This window comes from Cetorhinus maximus, chromosome 10, assembly GCF_964194155.1.
Source record: "Cetorhinus maximus chromosome 10, sCetMax3.hap1.1, whole genome shotgun sequence".
In the NCBI taxonomy this organism is placed as follows: Eukaryota; Metazoa; Chordata; class Chondrichthyes; order Lamniformes; family Cetorhinidae; genus Cetorhinus; species Cetorhinus maximus.
In genome coordinates, this window is record NC_135888.1 from 101,933,601 (window position 1) to 101,958,792 (window position 25,192).

The 25,192-nt window shown below is 42.7% G+C and overlaps 1 protein-coding gene across 1 annotated transcript in view; it reads left to right on the forward strand.

Annotated features, from left to right (window-relative positions):
• LOC144685896 (polypeptide N-acetylgalactosaminyltransferase 10-like) overlaps positions 1 to 25,192 on the forward strand; it is a 127,768-nt gene that overhangs the window by 55,472 nt on the left and 47,104 nt on the right. Inside the window, exon 4 of the mRNA XM_078550907.1 lies at positions 1,482 to 1,648. Coding sequence (XP_078407033.1) covers positions 1,482 to 1,648 — 167 coding nt within the window. The remainder of the gene's footprint in view (positions 1 to 1,481; positions 1,649 to 25,192) is intronic.

Consider the following 25,192-nt stretch of genomic DNA (forward strand, 5'->3'; position numbering starts at 1 on the left):
CATTCCTTCTATGTCACCCTGGTCCACTCCTCAGTCGCCCCCTCCTCTTCCCAAGAGAACTTATCATGCAAGTGCAGGAAACAGGTGCTCTTTCACCTCTTCTCTCCTCACTGTCCAAGGCCTCAAACACTCTTTCTAGGTGAAGGAGCAATTCATGTGCACTTCTTTCAATTTAGTATACTATATTAGTCGCTCACAATGCAGTCTGCTCTACACTGGGGAGACCAAATGCAGTTTGGGTGACTGTTTTGTGAAACACGTCTGTTAAGTCCACAAACATGATGCCTAGCTTCTGATCGCTTGTCATTTTAATTCCCCACCTTGCTCTCACACTGACCTCTCTGTCCTCGGTCCCCTGCAATGTTCCAATGAAGCTCAATGTAAGCTCGAGGAACAGCACCTCATCTTTCAATCAGATGGCTTACAGCCTTCCAGACTTGTCATTCAGTCAGCAATTTCAGACCATAACTTCTGCTTTTCTTTTTGTTTCCATTTACTTTACAGGTTTTGGTTTCACTGTTGTTTTTGCTTTCAGATGGCAACTGTTCATCATTCTGCGATTTACTCTTCCTCTGTAGACACATCTTTGGTTTCTTTTCTTGTCCCATTACCACTTCCTTCGACCTTAACACCACCAACCTATTGTAATTTAATCTCCCCTGTCTTCTACCCTATCACAGGCCTGTCCTTATGTTCTTTTTTCAACCTCTTCCCTTTCGCTTGTTTTAAGTTTCCCCAGTTCTGGTGCAGGTCATTGACCTGAAATATTATATCTGTTTCTCTATCCACAGATGCTGTCTGATGTGTTGAACATTTCCAGCCTTTTCAGTTTTTATTCCAGATTTCCAACATCTGCATTATTTTGCTTTTGTATTACTAACTGATGTTCTGGCAGCCTTGTTGGTGATGAAACTTGCTGTGCCAGTGCTTCATTTGGTTTTGATAATGCCACCAGTTCTTTCACAGTAACTGAGTGGATTGGACTTTGGTCTAGGTGCCTGATATGCTCGAGTTATGTCAGCCAACTGCTGATAATGGACCAAATATTTCACCAGCTTTTTAAGAATTTTTCCTCAGTTAACCTGAGAGGGTTCACGATTTTTCTCAAACTGGGCTATTTTTCATAGGACCCCATGTTGAAAGGATGGGGACCCCTTTCACCATCACCTTTGTGCCATGCGCCAATGGGTTGCAGTGAAGAACTTGCCCAAGTTAGGATCCATGTGGTCCAGTTGGCTGCTTGGTGATGTTATCGATGTCATGTAGCACCATCTAGCAGTAGGAATGGATGAACTTTCTACTTATACAGATTAAGAAAGTTGCTGGTTATATGTTTGAGAAAGCCGTAAACTGAAGGTTATTAATTGTGTATATATATAAAAAAAAAAATACGGTTTTTAAAACTGGCCTATGTTTTGTCACAATGGCTATTTCAGGTTCTACGATGGTTTTCATGTTATTTGTGCCTCTTTAATTGACAGCTGCAAGAAGAAACTGTATTTGGCGAAACTTCCAAATACCAGTGTCATTATTCCATTCCACAACGAAGGCTGGTCCTCGCTCCTTCGAACTGTGCACAGTGTCTTTAATCGCTCGCCACCAGAGCTTATTGCAGAAATCGTACTTGTAGATGACTTCAGTGATAGAGGTAAACATGCTAAGTTTTTACTTAAACCATTATTAAGGGTACAAAAACAGAATTACCTGGAAAAACTCAGCAGGTCTGGCAGCATCGGTGGAGAAGAAAAGAGTTGACGTTTCGAGTCCTCACGACCCTTCAACAGAACTGAGTATAGTTAGGAGAGGGGTGAAATATAAGCTGGTTTAAGGTGGGCGGGGGGAGAGAGAAGTTGAGGGGGGGCGGGGTGGTTGTAGGGACAAGCAAGCAGTGATAGGAGCAGATAATCAAAATATGTCACAGACAAAAGGATCAAAGAGGTGTTGAAGGTGGTGATATTATCTAAGAAAATGTGCTAATTAAGAATGAATGGCAGGACACTCAAGGTACAGCTCTAGTGGGGATGGGGTGGAAAGACTGACAAGGTATTAGTTGTAGATTTTAAAATAATGGAAATAGGTGGGAAAAGAAAAATCTATATAAATTATTGAAAAAAACAAAAGGGAGGGGGTAGAAACGGGGTGGGGATGGGGGGAGGGAGTTTAAGATCTAAAGTTGTTGAATTCAATATTCAGCCCAGAAGGCTGTAAAGTGCCTAGTCGGAAGATGAGGTGCTGTTCCTCCAGTTTGCGTTGGGCTTCACTGGAACAATGCAGCAAGCCAAGGACAGACATGTGGGCAAGAGAGCAGGGTGGAGTGTTAAAATGGCAAGCGACAGGGAGGTTTGGGTCTTTCTTGCGGACAGACCGCAGGTGTTCTGCAAAGCGGTCGCCCAGTTTGCGTTTGGTCTCTCCAATGTAGAGGAGACCGCATTGGGAGCAACGAATGCAGTAGACTAAGTTAGGGGAAATGCAAGTGAAATGTTGCTTCACTTGAAAGGAGTGATTGGGCCCTTGGACGGTGAGGAGAGAGGAAGTGAAGGGGCAGGTGTTGCATCTTCTGCGTGGGCATGGGGAGGTGCCATAGGTGGGTGTTGAGAAGTAGGGGGTGATGGAGGAGTGGACCAGGGTGTCCCGGAGGGAACGATCCCTACGGAATGCCGCCGGTGGGGTGAAGGGAAGATGTGTTTGGTGGTGGCATCATGCTGCAGATGTTTTTATCTCTGTGTTATTATTAAGGGTAGATTGTTAATGTTTAAATATTTTTTTTTAAATTGACATTAACTAAATCTTAAGCAATTTTGACTTTTTCAAAGCTGCAGTGTCTCAAATATTCTCCGCCCTATCTCCGTTTAACTGGGATGTCTCAAAAGCTAAAAGGCAGGCAGCCAGTACACAACTGAAACTAAAAAAGTACAACAGCCTGTTGTGTATGGTAAGAAATGAAAAATGAATAAAATTTGAGAGCTGTCAAACTTTGGTTGTTTTTGCTATCAGTGACTCAGTGACTGATTTCAATTTCACTGGCAGCTACCTGTCATCCTCTATGTGCAAGTCAAGCCCGTCCAGCAACGTTCAGCAAGCCAAGGCTGTAACACTTTGGACAGTTCAGTATAATGAGCATTTTTTTACAATAAACTTTTTAATGAATCATAAATTTATTTTAATGGATACCACTGTATTTTTAAAGGTTAAAACACAAAAGTCTTGTTGTAATTTGTGAAGTTTGTGCTTTTCCTTGCTCAGTCATGAGCTTCAGTGTGTTTTATTACAATTCCCTTTTTCTTCAGAAATGAAAATAAATAATTTTTATTGTAATTTCAGAAACAAGAATATAATTATGTGAAAGTAAAATTTATCTTGGGGGTGGGACTATAAAAAATGGATTCATGGATTTTAGGAGTCAATATTGAAAATTTATATCCTTTTACTGGTGCACTGTGGTAGCAGTATGTATGATATACAGCATGTACTACAGTAACTCACCAAGGTTATTTTGAAAGTGCCATCACCATCTCAAGGGCAATTGGGGATGAGCAACAAATGCTGGCCTTGCCAATGACACTCGTATCCCATGAAAGAATTTTAAAAAATCCTCCTTCCACTATGACCTCTACCACTGGGAAGGGCAAAAACTGCAAAAATACTATTACCCCCTAATTCACACCTTAGTTGCGCACCATCCTAACTTGAGCTCAGTTAAATAACAAACACATGGTTTAAAACCATACAGTAGCAATGTGTGTGAAAGCCTTTATGATTGACGGTAGATTAGTAGTGTTTTAGAGGTTTTTTAAAGATTAAATCCTAAGTGCTTGGTGTTGTGATATTCAGTTTTATCTTTCCTTACTGTTTTCTCTAGTCACTTTGTAAAGATATAGGGATAAAGGTAGGCTTGCAACTGTCAGGGTCATTATACAGTAGAGAACCAAGGTGAATATAGAAAGTATAGATGAGAGCTGAAAAAAATAACTAAGGGCAAAGAGAGTGAGAATAGATTAGTGGTTAACATTAAAAGGGAAATCAAAAGTCTGTTATAAACATAAAAATAGTAAGTGTTATTAAAGGAAGACTGGAAGTAATTAGGAATCAAAAAGAACATAATCTTGTGGACACAGAAACATAACTGAGCTACTGAGTGAAGACTTTTCATCTGCCTTCACTGAAAAAAGTGTGTTGCCAATGTCACAGAAAAGGAGGGAGCAGAGAAATTGGATAGGATAACAATGGATGAGGAGTAGGGACTCAAAATAACTGGAAGTATTAAAAGTAGAAAAATCACCCAGTCCAGATGGAATGCACCCTAGATAGCTGAGGGAAGTAAGGGTGGAGTAAGTGGAGGATCTGGCCCCAATCTTCAAATCTTTGCAAGGTAAAAAGTGTTTTGTCTTGGAAAATAGTATTAATTTGGAAAGATTTCTAAGTAATCATGTTGTGCAATTTTTATAGATGCGTTTTCATTCTATATCCTTCTTTAATTTTAGGTTACATTGCTCTGCATTTGAAATTTCAATCAGTTATAGACGTAATAGTAATTGCATAAATAGTCACAAACATTAAGTAGATTTGATATGCAAAGGATTTTATATCAGGTGACACGATTTTTAATGTTTACAAAGTGCATATTTTAAGTTCTAAAATTTCTCTGAGCAGAACATGATTATTATGTAATCTGGACTACTTCTTAAAAAAAGTTAGATTTACCATATCAAAGTATATAGACCAAGATTCTACAAGAAATTGCAGGCTGTTTTGGCAAATATATTTTATGTAAATTTCAAACAAACTATGCTTCGGTCAGCCATACTCTAGAAACTGGCAATGGAACTGTGACCCAACAAGATCAGCTAACATAATATATTGTGGATAGATAAATATCAAAACATATGAACATACGAAATAGGAGCAGAAGTAGGCCATTCGGGCCCTCAAGCCTGCTCTGCCATTCAATAATAGCATGGCTGAACTGTTTGTGTTTTGAGTTCCACATTCCCATTTACCCCTGGTAACCTTAGATCCTTGTTAGGCAAGGGAATCGATCTACCTCTGCCTTAAAAATATTCAGTGACCCTGTCTCTACCACCTTCTGAGGCAGAGTTCCAAAGTCACACAACCCTCAGAGAATTTTTTTTCCCTCATCTCTGTCCTATCAGGGTGACCCTAATTTTAAAACAATGGCCCCTAGTTCTGGACTTACCCACAAGAGGAAACATTCTTTCCACGTCTACCTTGTCAAGCCTATTCAGGATCTTGTATACTTCAATCAAGTCACCCATCACTCTTCTAAACTCCCGCAGAAACAAGCACAGCCTATCCAACCTATCCTCATAAGACAACCCGCTCATTCCAGGTGTCAATCTAGCAAAGCTCCTCTGAACCACCTCCACTGCCTTAAACCTTATGGAGGTTTACATTGTTCCTTAAATAAGGAGACCAAAACTGCACACAGTATTAGAGATGCGGTCTTATCAATGCTCTAGAGATGCAGTCTCATCAATGCTTTATATAACTGAAGCATAACATCCTTACTTTTATGTTCAATTCCTGTCATAACAAAGGATAGCATTCCATTAGCCTCCTTGATTCCATGCTGTACCTGCATACTAACTTCTTGTGAATCATGCACAAGAACACCTAGATCCTGCTGAAGCTTGCAATTCTGCAGTCGTTCTCCGTTTAAGTAATACTCTGCTTTTTTTAACCTTCCTATCAAAGTGAACAACTTCAAATTCCCCATATTATACCCCACCTGCCAGATTTTTGCCCACTCACTCACCTTATGTATATCCGTCTGCAAACTCCTTATGTCTTCTTCACGACATACTTTCCTACCTACCTTTGTGCTGTCTGCACATTTAGCCACCATGCCTTCACTCCCCTCATCTAAGTAATTGATGTAAATTGTGAAAAAAGTTGAGGCCCCAGCACAGAACCCTGTGGAACTCCAGTTGTCACATCCTGCCAACCAAAGACCCATTGATGCATACTCTCTGTTTTCTGCCAGCCAATCTTGTATCCAGGCTAATATGTTGCCCCTTACACTGAGCTTTTATTTTCCGCAATGACCTTTATGTGGCACATTATCAAATGCTTTCTGGAAATCCAAGTAGAGTACATTTACAGGCTCCCCTCCATCCACCACACGTTACTCCTTCAAAGAGCTCTAATAAATTGGATAAACATGATTTCCCTTTAATAAATCCAAGTTGACTCTTCCTGATTACCTTCAGTGCCCAGCTATAACCTCCCTAATGACCGATTCTAACACCTTCCCAACGACAGACGTCAAGATAACAGGCCTATGGTTTCGTGTTTTCTACCTTTTTTTTCTGTCCCACTGGCAGGACAGACCCAGCAGAGGTGGCGGCACAGTCAGGAGGGCGCCCTCAACATCGACTCTGGCCCCCATGAAGTCTCATGGCATAAGGTCAAACATTGGCAAGGAAACCTCCTGATTACCACATACCCGAGCCCCTCAGCTGATGAATCAGTGCCCCTCCATGTTGAACACCACTTGGAGGAAGCACTGAGGGTGGCAAGGGCGCAGAATGAACTCAGGGTGGGGGATTTCAATGTGCATCACCAAGAGTGGCTCAGGAACATCACTACTGACCGAGCTGGCCGGGTCCTAAAGGACATAGCTGCTAGGCCGGATCTGTGGCAGATGGTGAAGGAACCAACAAGAGAGAGAAACATTGATCTCATCCTCACCAACCTGCCTGCCGCAGATGCATCTGTCCATGATAGTATCGGTAGGAGTGACCACTGCACAGTCCTTGTTGAGACAAAGCCCCGTCTTCACATTGAGGATACCCTCCATCGTATTGTGTGGTACTACCACCGTTCTAAATGGAATATATTTCGAACTGATCTAGCAACTCAAGACTGGGCATCCATGAGACGCTTTGGGCCATCAGCAGCAGCAGAATTTTACTCAACCACAATCTGTAACCTCGTTGCATGACATCCCCCCCCACTCTAACATTACCACCAAGCCAGGAGATCAACTCTGGTTCAATGAATAGTGCAGGAGGGCATGCCAGGAGCAGCACCAGGCATACCTAAAAATGAGAAGTCAACCTGGTGAAGCTACAACCCAGGACTACTTGTGTGCCAAACAGCATAAGCAGCAAATGATTGATAGAGCTAAGTGATTCCACAACCAACGGATCAGAGCTAAGCTCTGCAGTCCTGCCACATCCAGTAGTGAATGGTGGTGGACAATTAAACAACTCACCGGAGGAGGAGGCTCACCAAATATCTCCATCCTCAATGATGGAGGTGCCCAGCACATCATTGCAAAAGATAAGGCTGAAGCATTCGTAAAAATCTTCAGCCAGATGTGGATGATCCATCTTGATCTCCTCCAGAGGTCCCCAGCGTCACAAATGCCAGTCTTAAGCCAATTTCATTCACTCCATGTGGTACCAAGAAATGGCTGAAGGCACTGGATACTGCAAAGGCTAAGGGCCCTGACAATATTCCATCAATAGTACTTAAGACTTGTGCTCCAGAACTTGCTGCGCCCCTAGCCAAGCTGTTCGAGTACAGCGACAACACTGGCATCTACCCGGCAATGTGGAAAATTGTCCAGGTATGACCTGTACATAAAAAGCAGGACAAATCCAACCCAGCCAATTACCGCCCCATCAGTCTACTCTCGATCATCAGCAAAGTGATGGAAGAGGTCATCAACAGTGCTATCAAGCAGTCCTTGCTTACCAATAACCGGTTCACTGATGCTCAGTTTATGCTCTGCCAATGTCACTCAGCTTCTGATTCAAACATGGACAAAAGAGCTGAACTCCAGAGGTGAGAGTGTGAGTGCCCTTGACATCAATGCAGCATTTGACCGAGTGTGGCGTCAAAGAGCCCTAGCAAAACTGGAGTCAATGGGAGTCTGCTGGTTGGAGTCATACTTAGCACAAAGGAAGATGGTTGTGGTTGTTGGAGGTCAGTCACCTCAGCTCCAAGACATCACTGCAGGAGTTCCTAGGCCCAACCATCTTCAGCTGCTTCATCAATGACCTTCCTTCCATCATGAGGTCGGCACCATTCGCAAGTCCTCAGATGCTGAAGCAGTCTATATCCAAATGTAACAAGACCTGGACAATATCCAGGCTTGGGCTGACAGTGGCAAGTAACATTCGTGCCACACAAGTGGCAGGCAATGACCATCTCCAACAAGAGAGAATCTAATCATTGCCCCTTGACATTCAATGGCATTACAATCACTGAATCACCCGCTACATCATCCTGGGTGTTATCATTGACCAGAAACTGAACTGGACTAGTCATATAAATACTGTGGCTACAAGAGCAGGTCAGAGGCTAGGAATCCTGTGGCGAGTAGCTCGCCTCCTGACTCCCGAAAGCCTGTGTACCATCTACAAGGCACAAGTCAGGAGTGTGATGAAATACTCTTCACTTGCCCCGATGAGTGCAGCTCTAACAACACTCGAAGCTTGACACCATCCCGGACAAGGCAGCCCACTTGATTGACACCCCATCCACAAACATTCACTCCCTCTACTGCTGACACACAGTGGCAGCAGTGTGTACCATCTACAAGATGCACTACAGGAACTCACCAAGGCTCCTTAGGCAGCACTTTCCAAACCCACGACTGCCACCACTTAGAAGGACAAGGGCAGCAGATACATGGAAACACCACAACCTGGAAGTACCCCTCCAAGACATTCATCATCCTGACTTGGAAATATATCGCTGTTCCTTCACCGACGCTGGGTCAAAATCCTGGTACTCCCTCCCTAACAGCACTGGGTGTATTTACACCACATGGACTGCAGTGGTTCAAGAAGGCAGGTCACCACTGATTTCTCAAGGGTAATTAGGGATGGGCAATAAATGCTGGCCTAGCCAGCGACGCCCACACCCCTTCAATGAATGACTAAAAGTAAAATAAACAGTGCTACCCCTCCACCTTTACCTCGCTTCCTATTCTTCTTGAAGATCATACACCCCTCAATATTCAGGACCCAATCCTTGTCATCTTGCATCCTTGTCTCCTTAATGGCCATCAGATCATATTTATTTGCTTCAATGTGCCCTATCAATTTGTTTACTTTGTTATGAATGCTCAGTGCATTCAGATACAGAGTCTTTAGTTTAGTCTTTTTGTTATCTTTGTGACATTTAGTCTTGATTCTTTGTGCATTCTTGGGTTTTTTTCTCTCTATCCCTTCCTGCCATTCTCCGACCCTCATTTCCCATATTACTATTTTCCTCTCTTACCTTGTCTCTACTCTTTTTGATATACCACATCTTTCCACATTTGACCCCTTGCCCCAACTATTTGGTTCAAAACCTTATCTACTTCACTAGTTATGCGGTTCGCAAGAATGGACCCAGCCCGGTTCCGGTGTAGACTGTCCCAACAGTACAGCCCCACTTTCCCCAGTACTGGTGCCTGTGCCCCACAAACCGGAACCCACTTCTCCCACGCCAGTATTCACCTCTAATTTTATGTATCCCATACCAATTTGCACACAGCTCATGTAATAATCCAGAGATTATAACTTTCGAGGTTCTGCTTTTCAATTTAGTGCCTAGCTCCTCATACTCTCTAAGCAGGACCTCTTGTTTTACTTATATCATTGGTACCTACATGGACCATGACAACTGGATCCTCCCCCTCCAAGTTCTCTCCAGCCCTGAGCAAATGTCCCAAACCCTGGCCTTCGGCAGGCAACACAGCCGTCTGGACTCTCGCTCTTTGCTACAGAGAACAATGTCAATCCCCCTGACTACTGTACCCTACTACCACTACATTCCTTTTTGCTTCCTGTACCATGGTGCCATGGTCAATTTGCTTATCAATCCTGCAGCCCTCATCCAAACAAGCTGAGATCTATTGGACCATTACAGAGCCTCCCGTTCCTGTCCTCTGGGTCCCTTACCTGCCTCACTCGCAGTCACACCCTCCTGTCCCTGACCACTGACCAAATTGGAAGACCCTGTCCTAAATGGTGTGACTGCCTCTTGGTACAAAGCATCCGGATAAACTTTCTGCCCTCCCTGATATGTCACAGCATCTACAGCTTGGCCCCCAGCTCAATGACTCAAGCCACAAACACTTACTGCAGATGTGTTTGCCCTGGATCACAATGTTATCCAGGAGTGCCCACATGTGCCTTGACACATCATCTGTCCTGCCATCTTTAAAGTGTTTTAAATAACGATTTAGTTATATTAATTACTTAGTTATGTTGCTTTTTATATATTTTATTAACTTTACCACCAATTTTTGTGTGCTATTTTAAACCTTCGGGATAGAATAGAACTTACCCACTGACCTGATACTCATCAAACAGCTAGCTCCTTTCCTTGTTGTAGAGCAAGAACCAATTCCTACACGATGAGAAAGATAGAAAATGGAAACAAAAACCTCCTTCCCTCCCCTCACTGAACTCTCCCTCTCATCAAACAAGTCTTCACTCAGTCACCTAAGCTGCACTCTGTTTCTATAGACGGAGATCTAGGCTAATCTTGATATTTATGAAAAAGTATCCCTAATGGCAAAATTCATCACAGCATTTATAGTTGTCATAGACAATAATGAACCAAAATGATGGAATGAAAATAAATTATTATTAATTTAAATAAGGTTAAGGATTTCAGTGGTTTAAGGAGACAGCCACACTTATTCAGGGCAACTTAGCAAGGATAATAAATATGGATCCGAATCTTCCTGTCAGCGGCAAAGCTATGGCTCACGCTTTTGTTTTTACCTTTTTTGCTGGCTGCAGCAGGAACTTCCTGTCCCAGCTGCAGCATGGATCAGTCGTTGAGGTGAATAGGGAGGCCTAGTGGCAAAGCGTAGCTGAAGTGAAACCATGTCTTCTTTGTCATCGTGAACTGGAGGCCGTCCCTTGAGATTTGCCTTCAGTTCAGTGTTTCCAAGCGTTTTCAAGATAATTTTTCATTAATTATTAATTCTAGCCTCCCACTCTCGGTTGGAGGGTGAGTCAGGGGACAGGATGTGAACTGGGTGTGCAGGAGGTAGGTTGAGATAGGGTGATAGGTAGGGCTGTGAGCTAGGGGTGCAGGGGAGGTTTAGCAGCATTAGGGATGACAGGATTGTGTGGATATACATTCCTCCTGATTTAAAAGTCTGCTCCAAGCAGGTTCAATGTCTGCTGGGAACACAGCTATTTTTTTTTTACATTGATTTATTAGCGAAGTTCTGGGTGAACAGCCCAAGCTTACACACTGACAGGTTCCAGAGGGACCATCAGCAGGGGCTCCCACTGAGCCATTTCTGGCAAACCGGAAGTTCAGGGTTCCAGTGCAGGTCAGCTCCCCAGAACTTCCGATTCTGTTTTGCCCCCCAATAGCGGTGAATGTCTCAAGCATTCACCGCTGTTGGAATTGGAAGATCCAGGTCATTGTCTTGTCAGGCTTACACGTATCCCAAGAATAAAAATAAGTATAGACAAATATTTTGATAATTCTATTTCTAGGTATCTGATCAGTCTCACAAATGAGGCCCCTACAAATGAATTTTGAGCTACTGTGTTTTCTTTTCAAAGATGACACTGCAAGCTGATAGCATGGTTCTAAGAAGCATATTAACCCTGCCCCATGAAGTATATTCTATATTACAAAGGGATTCGGACAGTATGGCTTTGTTTCATTGGGGAAGTGCACTACTTGAAATATCATTGTACTCCCATAATGTTTTCTTTTCATTACAAAGGTTTTAGCCCACAGTTGTCAGGTAAAGATGAATTATTAATATAAAAACAAAAAACTGCGGATGTTGGAAATCCAAAACAAAAACAGAAAAAGCTGGCAAAAAAGAACTAAGTAAAAATAGGAGAGGGGTGAAATATAAGCTGGTTTAAGGTGGTGGTGGGGGGGGGGGGGGGGGCGCGGTGGGGGGAGGTGGTTGTAGGGACCAGCAAGCAGTGATAGGAGCAGCAACCACTCCCCCCCACCCCACTTCTCACCTCCCCCCAACCTTAAACCAACTTAGTTGTGTTGAAGGGTCATGAGGACTCGAAACGTCTACTTTGTTCTTCTCCGCCGATGCTGCCAGACCTGCTGAGTTTTTCCAGGTATTTCTGTTTTTGTTTTGGATTTCCAGCATCCGCAGTTTTTTGTTTTTATCTCTGTGTTTAATTGACTTCTCTTCAAGAAATGCCTACCTTGAAGAAGTTTTGTTCTACTCTCCGTCAGGATTTTCGAATCTCTCTCTTGCCGTGTTCACCTTCATTGCTTTCCATTTCTCTCCTGGTGTTTGACAAGGTGTTTACTAAAACCCGCTTTCACAGCCATATTTCCTTTCTCAGTGACTGTCTCCGTCTCCAGCTTACCCCACGTGGATTTCAACTGAAATTCCATCCCTCATGTTTCGAACCCACCCAGGATTACAGGTATCTCCGGGACATAAAACGTTTCTCGGACTGCTGTTCTCGTCGCATTCTGAGATCCATACTCAGTGCCATGCGCCGCCATATGAACACACTCGACCTCTCCCTCCAGAAGCACCCCAGCACCCTTTTTCAAAGCTGCACGTGCCCCCAGTTTCATTTTATTCTTCGTCTCATCCGACGCCTCAACAAGAAACTTTTTCTCTTTCTCTCAAGTGCTAAGGAACGCAAGCTCCAAAAACTCATCAACACCAACACCCATCTAGGACCCTCCACCCCTGCCTGTCCCTCCGTCCCCACCCCATCTTCCAATCCCAGCCCCGGCCGTGTATTCACTATACCCTCTGACATTCCCCTCTCCGTCGCTGAACGTTCAATGCTCAGCAAAGGACTTAGTTTCATACCCTTGCGCCCTCATCTCAATGAATTTCGGGCTCGGCACGATGCTGAACTCTTCTTCCGCCGCTTTCGTCTCCGTGCTCACTTCTTTGGGCAGGAGTCCTCTCCCCGTTCAACGATCCTTTTACCCACCTCCAATATTCTCCCTCCACCTGGACACCTCCCTCTGGATTCTTACCTTCTTTTGATCTTTTCATTGAGAACTGTCGGCGTGACATTAGTCATCTCAATTTCTCTGCTCGTCTCACCCATTCTAACCTGTCTCTCTCTGAAGTTACTGCACTCCGTTCTCTCAGGTCCAACTCCAACATTGTCATCAAACCCGCAGACAAGGGTGATGCTGTTGTTGTCTGGCACATTGACCTCTACCTCGCGGAGGCTGAGCGTCAACTCGCAGACACTTCCTCCTACCTCTCCCTGGACCATGATCCTACCACTGAACATCAAGCCATTGTTTCCTGGACTGTCACTGACCTAATCTCCTCTGGAGATCTTCCTCCCACAGCTTCCAACCTGATAGTCGCCCAACCTCAAACGGCCTGCTTCTACCTCCTACCCAAAATCCACAAACAAGACTGTCCCGGCAGACCGATCGTGTCAGCCTGTTCCTGTCCCACGGAACTCATTTCTCGTTATCTTGACTCCCTTCTCTCTCCCCTTGTCCAGTCCCTTCCCACCTACATCCGTGATTCCTCTGACACCTTATGTCACATCAATAATTTCCAGTTCCCTGGCCCCAACCGCTTCCTCTTCACCATGGACGTCCAATCCCTCTACACCTCCATTCCCCACCAGGATAGTCTGAGGCTCTCAGCTTCTTCCTCCAACAGAGGCCCGAACAATCCCCATCCACCACTACTCTCCTCCGTCTGGCTGAACTTGTTCTCACACTGAACAATTTCTTCTTAAACTCCTCTCACTTCCTCCAAATAAAAGGTGTGGCTATGGGTACCCGCATGGGCCCCAGCTATGCCTGTCTCTTTATGGAGTATGTGGAACAATTCTTGTTCCAGTCCTACTCCGGCCCCCTCCCACAACTCTTTCTCCGGTACATCGATGATTACTTCGGTGCTGCTTCATGCTCTCGTTGGGGCCTGGAAAATTTTATTAATTTTGCTTCCAATCTCCACCCCTCCATCATTTTCACATGGTCCATCTCTGACACTTCCCTTCCTTGAACTCTCTGTCTCAATTTCTGGTGATAGACTGTCTACCAATATCCGTTACAAGCCTACCGACTCCCACAGCTACCTCGACTACAGCTCCTCACACCCCGCTTCCTGTAAGGACTCCATCCCATTCTCTCAGTTCCTTCGCCTCCGTCACATCTGTTCTGATGATGCTACCTTCAAAAACAGTTCATCTGACATGTCCTCCTTCGTCCTTAACCGAGGTTTTCCACCCACGGTAGTTGACAGGGCCCTCAACCGTGTCCGGCCCATCTCCCGCGCATCCGCCCTCCCGCCTTCTCCTCCCTCCCAGAAACATGATAGGGTCCCCCTTGTCCTCACTTATCACCCCACCAGCCTCCGTATTCAGAGGATCATCCTCTGCCATTTCCCCCAACTCCAGCATGATGCCACCACCAAACACATCTTCCCTTCACCCCCCCGGTGCATTCCGTAGGGATCGTTCCCTCCGTGACACCCTGGTCTACTCCTCCATCACCCCCTACTCCTCAACCCCCACCTACGGCACCTCCCCATGCATACGCAAAATATGCAACAGCTGCACCTTCACTTCCTCTCTCCTCACCGTCCAAGGGCCCAAACACTCCTTTCAAGTGAAGCAGCATTTCACTTGCATTTCTCCCAACTTAGTCTTCTGCATTCGTTGCTCCCAATGCGGTTTCCTCTACATTGGAGAGACCAAACGCAGACTGGGCGACCGCTTTGCAGAACACCTTCGGTCTGTCTGCAAGAACGACCCAGACCTCCCTGTCGCTTGCCATTTTAACACTCCACCCTGCTCTCTTGCCCACATGTCTGTCCTTGGCTTGCTGCATTGTTCCAGTGAAGCTCAACGCAAACTGGAGGAAGAGCACCTCATCTTCCGACTAGGCACTTTACAGCCTTCTGGACTGAATATTGAGTTCAACAACTTTAGATCTTGAACTCCCTCCTCCATCCCCACCCCCTTTCCGTTTCTTCCCCCTCCCTTTTGATTTTTCCAATAATTTATATAGATTTTTTTCCCCACCTATTTCCATTATCTTTAAATCTATACCTTTTATGCCCTTTTAGTCTTATTTCACCCCACCCCCACTAGAGCTATCTATACCTTGCTTGTCCTGCTATCCGTTCTTAATTAGCACATTCTTTTAGATAATATCACCACCTTTAACACGTCTTTGTTCCTTTGTCTGTGACATCTTTTGGTTATCTGCTTCTATCACTGCTTGCTTGTCCCTACAACCACTTCCCCCCCGCCCACTCCCCCCCCCCCCCCAACCTTAAACCAGCTTATACTTCACCCCTCTCCTATTTTTACTTAGTTCTGTTGAAGGGTCATGAGGACTCGAAACGTCAACTTTGTCCTTCTCCGCCGATGCTGTCAAAGATGAATTATTGTTTTAATTAGCCTGATTTCTATTCGGTTGAATTGATGAACATTTCAGTGTTTTGAAATCGAAAGAAGTAATAGATGAATAGATTGAACTTTGCTTACATAATTAATAACAGCCCTGTTTTTCTTCAATTTATGATAAATTGTGAACCTATGTGCATATGCAGTCTCAGAAGAATTTCTTAGTGGTGATGCAGTCCCACTAAATGTACACAGCAGTATTTAGGTCATTATCCCAAATATTTCTTGCTGTTGACATACTTGTAATAAAATTATGTCTAATTTTAAGAGATAATAACACCCTCCAACAAAAGGTGAATTTTAGGAGTCTTTCCTCATTTATCACTCAAGATAACATTTGGCTTAATTTAAGTTACGTTTTTGAGTCCCGAGAGGATGTTGGTTTGTATCAAGATAGCATTCATGCAAAGTGGATCTTTACTGCAGTAAGTGACACCATGATCAATTCATTTTAATTAAATGGCGAAATGCCATAAGTTTATAAAATTCATTAAGGCTTCAGAACGAAAGCATGAAATGTGAAAAGGCCATTCAGCCTATCAAGTTGCTTAATGCTCTCAACTTTGTACAACCTGCCCCATAACGGACATCCCAGCCTATTCAGTTTTGTGAGGTAAAGTTCTGCATTAGCACTGTCTGCCCTACAAAAGCAAATTCTGTGAAATTCTAGTGAATTCTTCTAACCTTTATTTCTACATTATAAACCTAGGCCAGTTACTACCATGGCACAACCGATCTGTTGCTCTTGTAGCCCAGTAGCTCAGGATCAAGTTCTGCAGAACATTTCATTGCCTCAATCAACACCAATTCTTGATGGAATTTATCCATATCAGTCTTAATTCCATTCCTAATGAGATTCATCTAGCTTTTATTTTTTAGATCCTTAATGACATTGCATTGGTTATTAAAGAATTACTGGTGTTTCAACTTTAACTTGTAACATGATTTTGCTTTTACATGGATTTTTACATTTTCAACAAGCTAGAAGTTAGAATCCTGGAGCAAATATTTTATTAGGTTTATATACCTTGCTTTGTAATTGCTTTGTGACCGGCACTTGTGTGTGTATATGAAGACATATGTACATAGTCAGTGCTCATTCTGATCTCCCTCCTGATCTCAGCTCTTCCAAATCTGCTTCACTGAAAAATATCAGGGCTCATCAGTTGCCATTCTTGTTGTAAGAGACTGTGTGCTGCTTAAATACATCCTGATTATATATAGTGTTCATAATAAATGTTTAATTTAAAAGTAGAAAATTCTGGAAATGCACAGCAGATCCACCATATATTTTTTCTTTGCAGATGCTGTCTATTTGCAGCATTTGTATTGTAGATGGTTTGCAGTTTTTTCTTTCCTAAATTATGTGACAGTTGTTGAATTTACATTTATTCATGATTCTCGTAGTGAGTTTCGGATCTACTCTAATAGATGGTGCCTCCAACAGTACAGCATTCCCTCAGTACTTCACTGAAATGTCAGGCAGAATTATCTGTTCAAGACTCTGGAGTGGGTCTTCAACCCGCAGTTTTGTGACTTGGAAGTGGAAGTGCTCCCATCTAAGCCACGACTGACACTTGACAACATTAAATCACTTTTTGAAGGATTGAAAAAAAAATCCATTCAAGGAAATCAAAAGACAGTGATTTCACTAGTGCACCAGAATAACGGAAAGTTATGTGCAGTCTGCATAATCTGAAAGAAAGGTGACATAAGAGCAGGAGTAGACCATTCAGCCCATCGAGACTGCTCCGCCATTCAGTACAATCATGGCTGATCATCCACTTCAATGCCTTTTTCCCACACTATTCCCATATCCCATTTTGTCATTGGTATTTAGAAATCGGTCAATCTCTCCATTAAACATACTTGACAACTGAACTTCCACAACCTTCTGGGATAGAGAAATTCCAAAAATTCACAACCCTCTTGTGTAAAAAAAAATTACTCCTCATCTTGGTCTTAATTGGCTTCCTCCTTATTTTGAAATTGTCCCCCCTGGTTCTAGACTCCCCCACCAGGGGAAACATCTTACCTGCATCTACCCTGTTTATCCCTTTAAGTATTTTATAGGTTTCAATGTGACCTCGTCTCATTCTTCAAAACTCTAGAGAATACAGGCCCAGTTTCCCAATCTCTCTTCATAGGACAGTCCCACTATCCCGGGAACAAGTCTGGTGATCCTTCGCTGCACTCTCTCTAAGGCAATAATATCCTTCCTCAGGCAAGGGGACCAAAACTGCACACAGTACTCTATGTGTGGTCTAACCAAGGTTCTATGTACAATTGAAGCAAGACTTTGCTACTCCTGTTCTCAAATCATCCTGCGACAAAGGCTAACATACAAGTAGCCTTCCTAATTGCTTGCTGCATCTGCATGTTAGCTTTCATAAGAACATAAGAACTAGGAGCAGGAGTAGGCAATTCAGCCCCTCGAGCCTGCCCTGCCATTCATTACGACCATGGCTGATCTAATTTCGGCCTCAACTCCAATTTCCTGCCCTCTCCCCATAACCTTTCAACCCATTACTAATTAAAAATCTTTCTATCTCCTCCTTAAATTTATTCAGCGTGCCGGCATCCTCTGTACTCTGAGGTAGTGAATTCCACAGATTCACGACCCTTTGAGAAGGGTAATTTCTCCTCATCTAATTTAAATCTACCACCCCTTAGCCTAAAACTATGGCCTCTCGTTCTAGAATGCCCCAGAAGGAGAAACATCCGCTCCACGTCTACTTTGTCTATCCCCTTTAGCATCTTATATACCTCAATTAGATCTCGTCTCATCCTTCTAAACTCTAGCGAATATAGCCCTAAACTGCTCAATCTCTCCTCATAAGGCAAGCCCCGCATCTCTCGAATCAATCTAGTGAACCTCCTCTGAACCGCCTCCAGTGCAGCTACATCCTTCCTCAAGTAAGGGGATCAAAACTGTGCACAGTACTCCAGGTACGGTCTCACCAATGCCTTGTACAGTTGCAACAACACTTCCCTATTTTTATACTCTATTCCTTTAGCAATAAATGCCAAAATTCCATTTGCCTTCTTATTCTTCCAACCAAAATGGATAACCTCACAATTATCCACGTTAAACTCCATCTGCCAAATTTTGGCCCATTCACCTAACCTGTCCATATCTATTTATAAATTTCTTATTTCTTCATTGCAACTTACTTTCCCACCTATTTTCATGTCATCTGCAAATTTAGCTACAGTACCTTCTATCCCTGAATCTAAGTCATTAATATAGATTGTAAATAGTTGGGGCCCAAGGACCGAACCCTGTGGCACCCCATTAGTTAGAGCTTGCCATCCAGAAAAAGATCCATTTATTCCGACTCTCTACTTTCTGTTGGTTAGCCAATCCTCTATCCAAGCTAATACCCCTAACTCCGTGTGATCTTATCTTGTGTATTAATCTTTTGTGCAGTGCCTTTTCAAAGGCCTTCTGAAAGTCCAATTATACTACATCTATAGGATCCCTATTATCCACTTTGCTTGTCACATCTTCAAAGAACTCTAGCAAATTAGTCAAACACGATTTACTCTTCATAAAACGATGCTGACTCTAATGGATTGCATTTTGACTTTCCAAATGCCCCATTACTGCTTCCTTAATAATGGATTCCAACAACTTCCCAACGACAGACGTTAAACTAACTGGTCTATAGTTTCCTACTTTCTGCCTCCCCCCCTTTTTCGAATAAGGATGTTTATATTAGCATTTTTCCAATCCACTGGAACCTTTCCAGAATCCAGGGAATTTTGGAATATTAAAGCCAATGCATCCATTATCTTTGCTGCCACTTCCTTGAAGACCCTGGGATGTAGGCCATCAGGTCCTGGGGACTTGTCACCCTTTAATCCCAATAGCTTGCTCAGTACTTTTTCTCTAGTGATGGTGATTGTTCTGAGTTCCTCCTTCTTTATAGTGACATATTGACAAGGACACCCAGGTACACCTACACTTTCTAATCTCTCATCATTTAAGAAGCACTCTGCACATCTGTTCCTCCTACCAGTGGATAACCCCACATTTTTCCACATTATATTCCATCTGCCATGTTCTTGCCTATTCACCAAGTCTGTCCAAATCCTCTTGAAGCAGCTTTACATTTTTCTCATAACATACATTCCGACCTAGCTTTGTGTCATCCGTGAACTTGGAAATATTACATTTGATCCCTACGTCCAAATCATTGATATATATTGTGAACAGCTTTGCTTTAAGGACTGATTCTTGCGGTACCCCATTAGTCACAGCCTGCGAACGTGAGAATAGCCCTTTTATTCCTTCTCTGTTTTTTGCCTGTTAACCTACCTTGCCAGTATATTACCTCCTATCCCATGTGCTTCAATTTTGCCAAACAATCTCCTGTGGGGACTTCACAGAATCTTTACAGTGAAGTAGGTGGCCATTCAGCTCATTGAATCTGCACTGGCTCTCTGAAAGAACATTCTACCTAGTTCCACTCCCCTGCCTTATCCCCGTTACCTTGCACATTCATTCTTTTCAGGTAGCAATCCAATTCCCTTCTGAATACCTTGATCAAACCTGCCTATACCACTCTCTCAGGGAGTTTGTTCCAGACGCAACCACCCTCTGGGTGAAAAAATTTTCCTCACATCACTATTGCTCCTTTTGCCAATTTATTTTGAATCTGTGCCCTCTAGTTCTTGATGCTCTCTTAAGTGGGAACAGTTTCTCACTATTTACCCTGTCCATACCTCTCAGGATCTTGAATACCAGTATCAAGTCTCCTCTCTGTCTTCTTTTCTCCAAGGAAAACGGTCCCAACCTCTCCAATCTATCCTCATAGCTACAGTTCTTTATCCCTGGAATCGTTCCTATGAATCTGCTCTGTACCCTCTCCAATGCCTTCACATCCTCTCTCAAGTATGGTGCTCAGAACTGGACGCAATACTGCAGATGAGGCCTAACTAGTGTCTTACACAATTTCAGCATGACCTCCTTACTCATGTACTTAATGCCCCTATTAATAAAGCCCAAGATACTATATGTTTTATTAACTGATCTCTCAACATGCCCTACCATCTTCAATGACTTATGTACATATACATCGAGGTTCATCTGTTTATGCACCTCCTTTAGAGTTTCTCCCTTTATTTTATACTGTCTCACCATATTCATATTGCTAGAATGAATCACCTCTTACTTCTCTGCATTGAACCTCATCTGCCACTTGTCTGCCCAATTCACCAACATGTCGTCTTCCTTTTGAAGCTCAAGACCATCCTCAGAGTTGACAACGTTTCCAATCTTCATATCATTTGCAAATTTTGAATCATGCCTTGAACACCTCACTCTAGGTCGTTAATATATATCAGGAAGGGCAAGGGTCCCAACACTGAGGCCTGGGGAACTCCACTACAATCCTTCTTGCAATCTGAAAAACAACCATTTATTACTGCTCTCTGTTTCCTGTCACTCAGTCAATTTCTTATCCAAGTGCCTATTTTCCCTTTTATTCCATGAGCTAGAATTTTGCTCAAGTCTGTTGTGTGGCACTGTATCAGTGCCTTTTGAAAATCCATATACACCACATTAACAGCGTTGCCCTTCTCAACCTTCTCTGTTACCTCCTCAAAAAAACTCCAAGTTAGTTAAACATGATTTTCTCTTAATGAATCCATGCTGGCTTTCCTTAATTATCCTATGCTTGTCTAAGTGACTTGATTTTGTCCGAACTATAGTTTGCAGAAGTTTCCCGACCGCTGAAGTCAAACTGACTGGTCTGTGGTTGCCGACTTTATCCTTGCACCCGTTTTTGAATATGGGTGTAACATTCGCAATTCTCCAGTCCTCTGGCACCGCCTGTGCCTAGGAAGACTGGAAGATTATTACTAGTGCTTATGCAATTTCCACTGTCCCTTCCCTCAGTACCATTGGATGCATCTCATCAGGCCCTGGCACATTATCTATTTTAAGTAAAGATAGCCTTTCTAACACCACCTCCTTCTCAGTTGTAAATTCTTCTAGTGTACCAGTTACCTCTCCTTTCACCTTGGCCTAGGTAGCATCTTCTTCCTTTGTAAAGACAGGTGCAAAGTACTCATTTAATATCTCCACTATTTCTCCTGCCTCCACATGCAAGTTCCCTTTTTTATCCTTAATTGGTGTACTCTTTCTTTTATAACCCTTTCATTGTTTATATACTCATAGAAGATTATGGGATTCCATTTTATGTTAGCTGCCAGTTTCTTTTCATGCTCCCTCCTTGCTTTTCTTATTAGTTTTTTCACTTCACCTCTGATCCTTCTGTATTCAGCCCGATTCTCCATTGTATTTTCTACCTGACAACTGTCGTACGCGCACTTCTTCCTTTTCATCTTCACCTCTATCTCTCATCATCCAGGGCATCCTGGATTTATTTGTCTTACCCTTTCCCTTTCAAGGGAATATACCTTGACATTGCCTGCAACACTGTTTCTTTAAAGGTGGCCCATTGTTCAGCCATCGTCTTTTCTGCCAACATTAAATTCCAACTCACTTAACTTCGATGCGTTCTCATCGAAATTGGCTTTTCCCCAATTAATTACACCTGCTCTGGATTGTTCCTTGTCTTTTTCCATGGCCAACTTAAACCTTATGATACGATGGTCACTGTCCCCTAAATGCTGTCCCACTGATATTTGATCCACTTGGGCCAACTCATTCCCCAGAACCAGATCCAACAGTGCCTGCCCTCTCACTGGACCAGAAACATACTGCTGCAGAAAATTATCTTGAACACATTCCAGGAACTCTCGCCTCTCTTGTCCCTTTGCACTATTCCTATCCCAGTCTATATTTGGATTATTGAAGTCCCCCATTATAATTACTCTGTAATTCTTGCACCTCTCTCTAATTTCTTTATAAATTTGTTTCTCTACATCCCTTCCACTGGTTGGTAGTCTATATATTACACCAATATATGTTATTGCACCTTTTTAATGTCTTACCTCTAGCCAGAGACATTCCGTCCTTGACCCTCTGGAACATCCTCCCTCTCTCTCCAATACTGTAATGCCATCTTTAACCAATACTGCCACTCCCACCCCCCCCCACCTTTTTCTTCCTCTCATGCATCCATTATCTCCATAGCTACCTCTTTCAACACTCTGGGATGTAGAATATCAGGTCCTGGGGACTTATCAACTTCAGTCCCATTAATTTCTCCAATACAACCTCCTTACTAATACTAATTTCCTTCAATTCCTCATTCTCCCTAGTCCCTTGAACTCTAATTCTGAGAGATTTCTTGTATCTCCCTTAGTGCAGACAGACACAAAGTAGTCATTTAGCTTCTCTGCCATTTCTTTATTCCCCTTTATAAATTCTCCTGATTCTGCCAGTAATGTCTTAGCTAAATGTTTTCTTTTTCACATACCTACTGAAGCTTTAGAACAGTCCGTTTTTATCTTTTTTGCTAGTTTACATTCATATTCTATTCTCCATTTCTTTTATCAGTTTCTTGGTCCTTCTTTGCTGTATTCTAAAATGCTCCCAATCCTCAGGTTTACTACTATTTCTGGCAACTTTATGGGCCTTTTCTTTTAATCTTATTTAATCCTTAACTTCCTTTGTTAGTCACGGTTGACTGACTAACTTTTTGGATTTTTGTGCCTTGAAGGAAAGTATAATTGCTGTAAGCTATGTAATGGGTCAAAATTCTGGAACTCCCTCCCTAACAGCACTGTGGGTGTACCTACAGCACATGGACTGCAGCAGTTCAAGAAGGGAGCTCACCACCTCCTCAAGGGCACTTGGGGATAGGCAATAAGGACACCCACATTCCATGAATGAACAAAGTAAAAATTCTTTAAAAACTGTGTACCGTCATACCTTTTAATGTGTTTTCCTAATCCACCTCGGCCAATTTGCCTCTTATACCTTGACAACTTCCTTTGTTCAAATTTGACAAATGTAAAGTAGAATCAGTAACAAAAGTAGGTAGGCTTGTATGATGAGTGGAGGAGATTATTGAATAAGGGGAATAGAGTGGGAGGGTGGGAAAACCCCGAAGAAACTACGAACCCCATAACCCCATCCTCCTCTGGTTCATGGCGAATGATCCATCAGCTACAGCAGTGCTAGAGCAATTTGAGTGGGAACTGGATTTTGAAAAACAGCCTTAGTGTGGCACTATTTGATTTGCCTTCTATGACCAAATTGGGGTGTTACTGAATCTGTAGTTCTGGCATTAAATTCTAGATACACACGAACATACGAAATAGGAGCAGGAGTAGGCCACTCGGCTCCTCAAGCCTGCACTGCTATTCAATAAGATCATGGTTGATCTGAATGTAACCTCAACCTCCCCCCCCAACCCCATTCTTACCTATCCCCCGATAACCTTTCACCCCCTTGTTAGTCAAGAATCTATCTAGCTCTGCCTTAAAAATATTCAATGACCCTGCTTCCTCCGCCTTTTGAGCAAGAGAGTTCCAAAGACACTCAACCCTCTAAGAGAAATAATTTCTCCTCATCCCTGTCTTAAATGAGCAACCACTTATTTTAAACCGTGACATAGTTTTAAATTCTTCCATAAGAAGAAACATCCTCTCCATATCCACCCTGTCAAAACCCCTCAAGATCTTAAAGGTTTTGATTAATTCACCTCTTACTCTTCTAAATTCCAGTGGATACAAGCCTAACCTATCCAGCCTTTCCTCATAAGACAACCTGCCCATTCCTGTTATTAGTCTCGTTAACCTTCTCTGAACTGCTAACACATTTACATCTTTCTTTCAGTAAGGAGACCAGTACTGTACACACTACTCCAGATGTGGTCTCACCAATGCCCTGTACAACTGAAGCATAAAATCCCTACTTTTGTAATCAATTCCCCTACCTGCATATGCACCTTTTGTGATTCATGCACTAGGACATCCAGATCCCTCTGAATCTCAGAGCTCTTCAATCTCTCACCATTTAGATAATCTTTTTTATTCTTCCTGTCAAAAGGGACAGTTTCACATTTGCCCACATTATACTCCATTTACCAGTTCTTTGCCCACTCACTTAACCTATCTATGTCACTTTGTAGCCTCCTTACCTCCTCTTCACAATTTACTTTCCCACAGATCTGTGGGAATGATTTGCTGAAAGTATATTGGAGTGGTTCAGCTGCCAGAATCAAAGTATGAAACAAACCAGGAGCCTAAAGATTTAATAACTGACCTACTTTCCCAGGATTTAAATACAGTCCTGTTCAGTGCACCAGTAAACAAAAACCAATAAATTTATAAACTCTTGTCAGGGAAAGTAGCACTGACTTCTTGTTGCTGGAGCACATACTGAGAAAATCAAGTCTGTGGAAACTTCAGTAGTATGTAACATATGTAAATATTGTTGACAAAGATTTGAAGAAATATTTTGATATTAATATTGAATGCAGATAATATAATAATTGAATGCGAATGAGGGAAAAAGCAGGAATCAATTTTTAAGGAAATAAAGACAGCTTGAGTCAGATAGATAGTTTGGTTAAGTTGCATATGTGCCAGGCAGAAATCTTGCCTTGTGCATTCCCCTTCCCTCCTCATGTATACTCCTCTCTCCCATAAAATCCAAATTGGGAGTGAGGAAACCACACATCTTCTGCCAAATGTAATTAATTTGGCATTTACGCTCAAGTTGTAAATTGAGAATTGGGTTTTTTATGTTTTAACAATGTAACAAATTTAGGAAGTAGTTAATGGTATTGTTGGTCCTATTAGTTTCAGTGGAGTTCAATATTTTTAACAAAAGACCCTTGTTATGATAACCATTTTTTCAGTTCCGATTTAATAGATTTATGATTTACAACACT